The sequence below is a fragment of the Oryza sativa genome, chromosome 7 (genome assembly GCF_034140825.1).
Source record: "Oryza sativa Japonica Group chromosome 7, ASM3414082v1".
Taxonomy (NCBI): Eukaryota; Viridiplantae; Streptophyta; class Magnoliopsida; order Poales; family Poaceae; genus Oryza; species Oryza sativa.
Genome location: NC_089041.1, coordinates 3,820,095 through 3,829,459, shown reverse-complemented (window position 1 = coordinate 3,829,459; position 9,365 = coordinate 3,820,095). Strand labels below are relative to the sequence as shown.

The 9,365-nt window shown below is 44.6% G+C and overlaps 2 protein-coding genes across 2 annotated transcripts; one reads left to right on the top strand and one right to left on the bottom strand.

The window, feature by feature from the left end:
- The first annotated feature begins 2,815 nt into the window (after positions 1-2,815).
- Positions 2,816-6,952, top strand: LOC4342514 (ADP-glucose phosphorylase). The gene is made up of 3 exons (XM_015791987.3): positions 2,816-3,411; positions 5,126-5,416; positions 6,374-6,952. Exons 1-3 carry the CDS (start codon positions 2,902-2,904, stop codon positions 6,626-6,628), a joined length of 1,056 nt encoding a protein of 351 aa, XP_015647473.1. The 5' UTR covers positions 2,816-2,901; the 3' UTR covers positions 6,629-6,952.
- Positions 6,953-7,326: 374 nt separating this feature from the next.
- On the bottom strand, positions 7,327-9,365 carry LOC4342513 (protein MET1, chloroplastic). Its single transcript, XM_015791988.3, has 7 exons — positions 8,760-9,365; positions 8,570-8,676; positions 8,378-8,472; positions 8,176-8,252; positions 7,967-8,087; positions 7,829-7,888; positions 7,327-7,749 (listed from the first exon to the last, which is right to left on the bottom strand). The coding sequence occupies exons 1-7, from the start codon at positions 9,164-9,166 to the stop codon at positions 7,609-7,611; spliced, it is 1,008 nt and encodes a 335-aa protein (XP_015647474.1). The 5' UTR covers positions 9,167-9,365; the 3' UTR covers positions 7,327-7,608.

Sequence of the window (9,365 nt, the reverse complement as noted above, 5' to 3'; positions counted from 1 at the left end):
GGCAAGGTCCTCCTTTTATATCTCAAGGGGATACCACATGCACCATCTCTCCCTCTCTTTCTTTTGTGTGGGGACTCATCCTCTCTTCCCTCCAACTTGACTTCTCTTCATTAATGGACGGAGATTTGCATGGCTGCCGTCCGAATGACCTTCTGATGGGACGGCCCATACCTACCTCCACTTCCACCGGAAGCAGGCGCGACGTGGGAATATGGCTGTCTGCTGACGACATGACCATTATCAGACCGGTCACAAATCGGTCATTCTTGTCCACCACGTGTCAGTTTAACAATCTGCCTGTTCGCCCTTCTTCATACAATATCTTGCCTGTAATGGTTAGGATGAAGCCTGGCATATATCTGACCGGAACCAACGTGCCATCTCCAGGAGCTAACACGCCGGCTCCGGCTAGGGACGAGTGCTTGGAGGCTCTCGTCCTGACGGGATGGGGCGAGGCGTGCGTCAGACCGCCTGTCGCCACCTAACCCACGATCTGATCGGTCTGTGACTGGTCACTGACCGGATGAACGAGCGCGCTGCACTGCGTTACATGCGGCGTGACGCGCTCGTCCAAACCTCAATAAATGCGGTTAGGTGAGCGCCGCTGCGCTCACCTAACCCATACACGCGGCGCAAAATCCACAAGGGGTCGGGGCGCCCCAGCCCTCGGGGCCGAAACGGGAGCGGTCCGACCCCTCGGGAGACAAAGAGAAGGGCGGCCGTATCACCCTCGGGCCCGACCCCCCCCCCCCCCCCCGAGGGGGTTAGGCCACGTGGGTGATCGTGTCTGCCTCAAGTCTCTAAGTCATGATACTCCCGGTCCCATGTCACCGACAAATATATATATATAAATACCAATAAACATGATTTTATTTAAATAGTTTTTAAGACTAATCTGTATATATGGTCTTCATATTTCTATTACGAGTATTTTGAATGTTATTCATAGTCAAAGTTTAAAGTTTGATAACATAGTTATTCAAAACAACAAGTATTATCAACCCAAAGAAAGTACTATAGTAAGAACTTTGGGTCACTAATAGGTGGGTCTGTCATGTCAGTAAAAGCTCTTACCAATATAAAGAATTATTGAACTCATGGCTTGAGGGTTGGAAATTTTCTAAGTGCCCACACATTTTTTTTATGATGGCTAGCTCTTATTTGATTTTGCAACAACGTTCAATGTATTTTGATCAAAATCTTCATGGCATAATTTATGAAAATGTTTTCACCATTCATCGGAACTTATGTGTGATATAGTTTTTTCATGTTTGTCCCACTCTTTTGTTTCAATTGCTTGATTCTATGTTGTGGTGGTGTGAGAATTCCATATTTTGGTAAGGAAAAGCACGACAATCTGGAGTGGTCCTAAAATTGAAAGGGAGATCCCGGATTTCGCTTATCCGTTTTCTCGTGATACAACATGCTTTTATGAAATATAGTTGGCATCAATAGTACTGTAAAACATGGATGGCACGATACTAGTATTTGCAAAAAAAAAAAAATCAACGAATTTTCAGCTTGTCGTTGTGGGATTTTAGTTCGCATGCTTTACCTCGTAATCAACAATTTTTAAAATATATAACTCTTTCAAGCAACAAAACATTTAATTATATATATGCTAGTTACTCCCTCCGTTTTACAATGTAAGTCATTCTAACATTTTCCACATTTATATAGTTGTTAATGAATCTAGATATATAAATATATCTAGATTCATTAATAATTATATGAATGCGAGAAATGTTAGAATGACTTATATTATGAAACGGAGGAAGTAGTTAGTTAGATTTTTTTTCCGTCGTTCTCGCTTTTTGAGTGTGGGTTAGGAGCACAGTCAAAGTATGTGCATATTGTTTTTTTATTCCTTTAAATATAAATAACCTATTATTAATAATTTTTTTATTTTTTTTGCGGGGAATAAATTTTGTATTTGATTGTACTATCTGCCACGGCTCGATTATAAAAGTTGATTTGTAATGGAGCTGAGTAAGTAGTGATAATTCTCCTACCTAAATACGCATATGCCGTGTCATTGTAAGTGGTCAACCACGCGTCTATAAGATTGATCCGATTAGCAGAACAAAATTCTTCCAACGCACGAGGCGATCGACCGACCGAGCGCATAAACACGCACGCACAATTATTGGCCGGCTCCGTGCCCTCCGTGTGCCTCAATCATCATCCTGTCAACATGCATGAGACGTCGTTAATTTGTACTATCGTTTTTCTTTAAAAAGAATATCAATGTGGTTTTCACAAAGTAGATGAATTATGGATTCCAAATTTCTATCACACCTTGAAATGTGCAAATTTTAGATGAATCTGAACTTGCTTTGATTTAGGCTGTGTTCGTTTGGACGTTTTCCCAGCGCGCTACAGTGTTTTACCCCCGCGCACGCTTTTCAAACTACTACACGGTGTACTTTTTTGCAAAAAGTTTCTATACAAAAGTTGCTTAAAAAATCAAATTAATTCATTTTTGAAAAAAAAATTAGCTAATACTTAATTAATCACGTGTTAATGAACCGTTCCGTTTTCCGTGTTACTATAGCGCGCTGGGAAAACGTCCAAACGAACACAGCCTTAGCTCTCACGAAATTCATCGATTCCAAACATCTTCTCGGCCGGTTGCCTCGTAATTCAAACCAACCGATCAGAGTTTATGACTATGGCCCACTGTTCAGTCTCAGATCTGAGACCCAGTATCCCCCGCACCGACGACGGAATAGTCAACCCCAGGGCCCACTAGCCAGTGAAGCAACGAGGCGCAGTCCACGGGCTCCCTATGACGAGTGGGCCCCACATGTCGGTCACAGGTGTCCGCTTTTGCGGCAGCACAACCGTCTCGAAGAGTGGAGAAGAAGAGACGAAGGCGCCACCGCCGCACCGAGCTCAGCGATGGCGGCGGAAGCTTCGAGAACATCGGAGGCGCGCCGCGACGCCGTGTTCGGCCGCTGGGTCGTCTTCTCGCCGGCGCGCTCGCGGCGCCCCACCGACCTCAAGTCGCACGCCCCCGCCAACCCTAGCCCCGGCGCCGGCGCCGCCGCCGGCGCCCCCAAGCCGTCCTGCCCCTTCTGCCAGGGCCGCGAGTCGGAGTGCGCGCCGGAGATCTTCCGCGTGCCGGCGCCGCCCGACGCGTCGCCCTGGCGGATCCGCGTCATCGAGAACCTGTACCCGGCGCTGCGGCGCGACGCCGAGCCGCCGGCGCCGGAGGAGGCGGGGGAGGGGGAGGCGACGCCCGGGGAGCGCGCCGTGGTGGGGTTCGGGTTCCACGACGTGGTCATCGAGACGCCGCGCCACGACGTGCGGCTGTGGGACCTGGACGCGGCCGGGGTCGGCGACGTGCTGCTCGCGTACGCGCGCCGCGTGCGGCAGCTCATGGAGCACCCTGCGGTGAAGTATGTACAGGTAGAGATTTTCGTTTTTTTGGTTACTGAGTTTAGCGCTTTTGCTGTCTGGGTCATTTGGTAAATGGTGACAAGTTCATTGGAGACCATAATAACTGAGAGAGGAATGGAAGAAATGTGAATGCATGAATATAGGAGGATGATAATTGATGCTAGATAAGAAATAGGTGGGAGCTGATAATTGAGAAATCACTAGTGGCTAGATTACAATACAGTTATTGGGGAGAATTTGAGAACTTGTTCAGTGGAGATACAGTCGTGCTGATTGGTATATGTTCTTTGTGCAATGTATGTATTGTATGGCCACTGTGTGATATGGAGATGGGGCAAAATTGATCTGTGCAGTTCCCATAATCATCTGATACCTTGTGTATTCCCATGGATAGTTTTCTTACCTGGTAGACCAGACTCATGCTTGTTTGTAGGTTAGGTTGCATGGTGTTTGATAGTTCAATGAGGCACTTTTTGATATGTACTGTGATAACTGATAGTTCAATTAGGTTGTAAGTTGTTTGATATGCACCTTTTGTTCCATCCAGTGGCACTTCTGTTAGCCCTAAGTTCACCTTTCTTGGTTAACAGAAATGGACAATAATCATGCACTTTCTAGCTTAAAACATAATAACAAAATAATAATTCCCACTGTTCTATTCTGCATTTGCATAAGACTCGAAATGTTGGTTGCTAAATGTTAAAGTTGTTGAGCACTCTATAAGTTAATAGTGATCACCAGGTGAGTGTGGAGTGCCAATAGCTGGAGTAGTTTTTGTCACTTAGTGTGTTGCTTATGCTTCAAAAATTTTCATTTCTTGAGCATGCAACGAACCATTCCATGTAGGAGCCCCTTGCCTGACCTGGAAAACATGGTAATTTTGGAAAGTAAGCAGACAATGCCAATATTTTACTGGATTATCTTGACATGTTGGATATCTTGGTTAATCTTGCCTTTGACCAGCTGGCAGCCATGCATGCCCAGTCATTGAGGCAAAGGTAAAGACACCACCCTAGTATTTACTCATGCTTGTGTCAGTTGTAGTTTTCACATGTTGACTATTGTCCGCTGAGAGACTCCAGACTGCATGAATGTGTTATGCGCAAATGCAGTTTGAGGAATCCCTCCTCATGGATGGTTGGTACTTACCACCAGAGGAAACAGGAATGGTGATAAGTTGGATGGTTACACCGTGGTCTCTTGAACCGTAAACAACTTTCATGTTCTTCTCACACAATTACACTTATATACGAGTTTTATTGGATATAGTAGAAACTTATGGATGGCATTCTTTTATTGAAGACTGTGTCAGTGTACTAAACTACAAATTAATCCAGCTTACTACCAATGAAAGTGGTAACTGACAACACATTGATCACTTGCAGAGAAGGTAAACAATACAGCTGTATAATGCTAGAGAAAACTAATACAGCTGCATAAGTTTTATACTTTTACACTTATACCTATTGAATTCAGTTGTCTTTTGTAGAAACTTGTGGTTGATATTCTCTGTTGAATAGTGAAGTATATCAATTTAACTAAACTGCATAAGACCCTTTTTGTATCAGTTACATATTTGATCACATGGACATAAATGGTTCTGACTTTTAAATCTAGCCATGAATTTGTTGATTCTGTTGTGATCCAATACATGTTAACAGTAGCTTGTTGCTAAGTTCCTTGAATTGAGCTCAAGCATCTCTTTTATTGTGAAAATGACCAGGTATTTAAGAACCATGGTGCATCTGCTGGGGCCTCAATGGCACACTCACATAGCCAGATGTTAGGAACTCCCTTTGTCCCTCCCTCTGTTACCACCCGGCTTAACTGCATGAAGGAGGTTTTCGAGAGATTGGGGAAGTGCAGCCTTTGTGAGTTCCAGTCCAAGGATATTTTGGTCCGTGAAACACACAATTTTTCTGCAATTGTCCCTTTTGCAGCATCGTATCCTTTTGAGATATGGATTATTCCCAGACAGCATAGTTCCTATTTCCATGAAATAGACAAGGATACGGTATGTACTGTTCCTAATTCGTTTTTATGTGCCATTATCATATTATGCTTAGTGGTTCATACTACAGTTTCGTTTACAAGTTTATGTGATTCACAATTTGTATATTTTTTCCTTCTTTGCTTGTATCATATTACCTTCTGTGTATGTGATTCACAATTTGTTACTCATTGTTGAAGTAAGTCCATCTGTCTATATTTCAAGCTTCAATGTGTATGCTAGAATGGTAGTTAAGTGGTTAAACGTGGACTTAACCAGCCAAGTTTAAATATTCAACGCCTGTATGCCCAGTTATTGTAATTGCCAGGTGTAAGTGTTGGCTGCCATGAGAACCAAGTTCAATGCAGTGGCAATAATGCAATATGCTTTCAGCTATTGGTTCGATTGACTTAGGGTGCTTAGATATCTTGTTGCTTTTTGTGATATGCCTATACTACTGCTAGAATTCAGTAATTAGTGTTTTACATTTACTCTGGTGTGTCACATGGAAATTAGCAAATTGTCTTTCTAAATCCTGATTAAATGTTGGCCTGTAAATGCTGTGCATTAGCTATTAAATAACCACACCTTTAATACTACAGCTACGTTATGTGCCATGTCATTTCCTACAGCCACAAGCAGCACATGACACGTTTGTGTCTCTCTGGAAATTTATGAGTTCCTCATCTGGCTTTGAGCGCACCATACTGGGTCACATATGCTGTGGGACATCTGTGCACTAAATCATTTTGATTTACTTTACTTTTTTTTTCCCTTTCAGTGCTTATTGATGCTTTCTGTGTTCTCTTTCTTTTGATGTAAATGAGACGTGAGTTCTATTTCATCCATGTTGGTGTGCTCTAGTCATTGATCCTGTTGCTCATTTCTTGGTTTGTCCATTTCAGTTTCTTGTATGCTCATACTGCCTGACTATTTCTATTGCCTTTTTGTTGCATTAACTGATTGCAATGATGTCTGCAGGCACTGGATCTTGGGTCTTTATTGAGGACCATGCTGGCAAAGTTGTCTAAGCAGCTCAACGACCCTCCATTCAACTTTATGATACACAGCGCACCATTTGGAGTCTCATCATCCTGTCTTCCTTACACACATTGGTTCCTTCAGATAGTGCCCCAGTTGAGTTTAATCGGTGGATTTGAGATTGGAAGCGGATGCTACATTAATCCAGTTTTTCCTGAAGATGCCGCAAAGATTCTGTGGGAGCTTGACTGCTGATTTTAGTTGCCACACGTTTGGCATCCGATTGTTTCTTTGCTTTACACCGGAACAATGGACATGTTCCACCACAGTTTTCCTTTTTGTTCAGAAAAAGTACTATGCTAATAATTCGACTTGATGGTTAACTCCATATGTAACACTGGCTCTATTATGGATGAAAGGGGTATTTGTTCGATGTCATGTAATTTGAAAATCGAACTTATCACCAGTCCTCACACAAACAGGCTCTCAGAGGTTTGATTCTCACATAGATTGACATATAGTAGTATGTGGGTATCTTTTCTCTGATGGCCCTTTTTGTGAAATGCAATTTTTCGCTCACTTAAACATGTGCCTTTTAATTTTTTCATCATAGTGCGCTGAATGATAAAGTAAGTGATACTATCAGGTTCATCCCATTGTTGCTCACTGGCTCCTGTAATTTTGATATGTTTGTTAGAACCACGATCCTGCTATTCATGTTAGGGACAATTGCAAATTTGCTAGTGGTTCAAATCGTTATTATAAGACTGCAACTAGAAAATTGTAAAAATACTACTAAAACTGTAATTTGAGTTGCATTCCTTGCAAAATTGGAAAAAAAAAGTGGTAAATTTGCAAATGCCCCGATGTTATCATACACATATCTGCCATTGTTGTTTCAAGAGCCAGCTGCCTAGTTTTATCTTTGTGCGTAACATACTATTTGGGATAAATTTATAAGCACAATCACAATATATTTCCTTAACATTTGGTTGCTTGAATTTACAAAGTGTATCTCCATCGACTGGTTACAGTAAGAGGGAAGACTGAAACCGTTCTGCAGAATCTCACCAAGAATAGCTAAAACTACTGGTGTGTGAAGTGTGAACTAATGGCAGGGAGAAAAATTGAACCGTGTTTGCCAAGTGCTATATAGCCTAGCAAAGCTTCAGAAGTGTTCAACTGCAGCTGGAGAAAAGATGCAATATCTCCTACCACCATGACCAGTTCAGTGCTCATTTCTTGTTGAATCCAAACAAGGATTTGATGGCGTTGATAGCATTCTCATTGATGAACGATTCGTCGTACTTGTTCAGCAGGACGTTGAATTCCTCAGTTTTCCTCAAGTTTTCTAGATCCGGGTCGGTGCGAATTCTCTTCATGAAATCAAGCAAAATGTGTCACTAGTCATGAAGAATGCTTATCTGTACTGCAAAAGAGTTGTTGTCTGGTTACCTTGAAGTCTTCATAACCTGCTTTCAGGGCATCTTCCAGTGCAGAAATACCAGCTTGTATCTGCAGAAAGAAACATCCACATGAGTTCATGGACATTCAGTGGCAGATTTGCTTTTCATATTGAGAGAAATATCGAACCCGGTCAAGCTTCGAGTAACAGCAGGCAACATTGTAGCTAGCTATGGAAGACTCATTGATCTCAGGTTTTGATCCCAAAACTGACTCGAACTTCTCCAATGCCTCCTCATATTTACCATCCCTGAAGTCAATTTTTCAGAACAAGTCAGTCAACAGAGTTCAGAACTAAAGCAATCTCAATGCAGAATTCGAAGAACTATTTCACTGACTTGTACAGCCTCAGCCCCATGCGAAGATCCTCCTCTCTCTGCATCTTCTGCTCCATCTTCCTCTGGTAATTTTGCAGCTGCACACATTTCCAAGACATTGGCATGACATGATCAGCTACACAAACTGAACAATCTGCGAATTCCTATGAGTGAAAAGATCAAAAGAGACAGAATCTATGTTTCTTGATGCGTGTAAACTCACCTGGATCTCCCTCACCCTGTTGCTGATCACCCCGGAGTTCCTCTCAGCCCTGATGATCTCCTTCTCACTGAGCTCAGCAGCACCATCCCATTTCCCTAAATTCAGTTAGAAAACATTCAGAGACTGAATCCAACCTCAAATTTTACAGTTCTTGAAAAGAATGAATCATCACCAAATGTGGATAGAAATTACCAAATCTCTTCTCCATCTTCATGTAGAGGGGGCCAACCCTCTGACGGATGCAGTACATGGTCTGTCCGTACCCTGCTGCCGGCCAGATTTCCTCCCCAAATACAGCACTGCGAATTGGGCGAATTTGTGTTCTTGATCAAATCGATGTTTCTGAAGTGTGTGAATTGTGTGCAAGAATCGGTGGACTGACCTGGTGGCGAGGACCTTGTCGCCGACTTCGAACTTGCCGGTCTGGTCGGCGGCGGCGCCGGGGAGGATGGCCTCGATGTAGGTGCCGCCGTCGCGGCCCTTGGCGAACTTGAGCCCGTACGGCTTCAGGATCTCCACCTCGTACTCCTCGTACGGCTGCTCCTCCCCCTCCGCCGCCGCCGCCTCGCCGCCCTCCGACTTGGGCTCCGTCTGCGACGACGACGACGACGACGACGACGACGCCCGGGCGACGGCGAGCGTCCTCCTCTCCGCCCGCAGCAGCGTCAGGCGGCAGTCCCGGCCAAGAAGTGGCTGCGGCCGCGCGTTGCTGATGCTGGCCCTGGGGACGCGCGGCGCCGGGGTGGGGAGGAGCGGCCGGTTGGCGACCAGCTGGTGGGCGAGCGCCATGGCTGGCTAGCTAGGAGCTAGGCTGCTGCTGCGGCGGCGGCGGCTCGCGCTCTCCTGGGCCTCGGGAATCGTGGCGCTGGCGAGCTCGCGGTGGTGGTGGAGATGAGGCGGAGGAGGAGGAGGAGGAGACGCTTGTGTGGCTCATCTCCCGCGATGTGGTGGCGCCAAGAACGACGAGAGCCACAGCCCACACGCCCAT

Bases quoted from the DNA above. Each gene is read 5' to 3' on its own strand.
- LOC4342514 (XM_015791987.3), top strand. From the start codon at position 2,902: ATGGCGGCGGAAGCTTCGAGAACATCGGAGGCGCGCCGCGACGCCGTG. The intron at 3,412-5,125 runs GTAGAGATTTTC...GAAAATGACCAG, and splicing joins CTGCGGTGAAGTATGTACAG to GTATTTAAGAACCATGGTGC. The intron at 5,417-6,373 runs GTATGTACTGTT...TGATGTCTGCAG, and splicing joins ATGAAATAGACAAGGATACG to GCACTGGATCTTGGGTCTTT.
- LOC4342513 (XM_015791988.3), bottom strand. From the start codon at position 9,166: ATGGCGCTCGCCCACCAGCTGGTCGCCAACCGGCCGCTCCTCCCCACC. The intron at 8,088-8,175 runs GTCAGTGAAATA...AATTGACTTCAG, and splicing joins ATGGGGCTGAGGCTGTACAA to GGATGGTAAATATGAGGAGG. The intron at 7,889-7,966 runs GTTCGATATTTC...TTCTTTCTGCAG, and splicing joins GTTACTCGAAGCTTGACCGG to ATACAAGCTGGTATTTCTGC.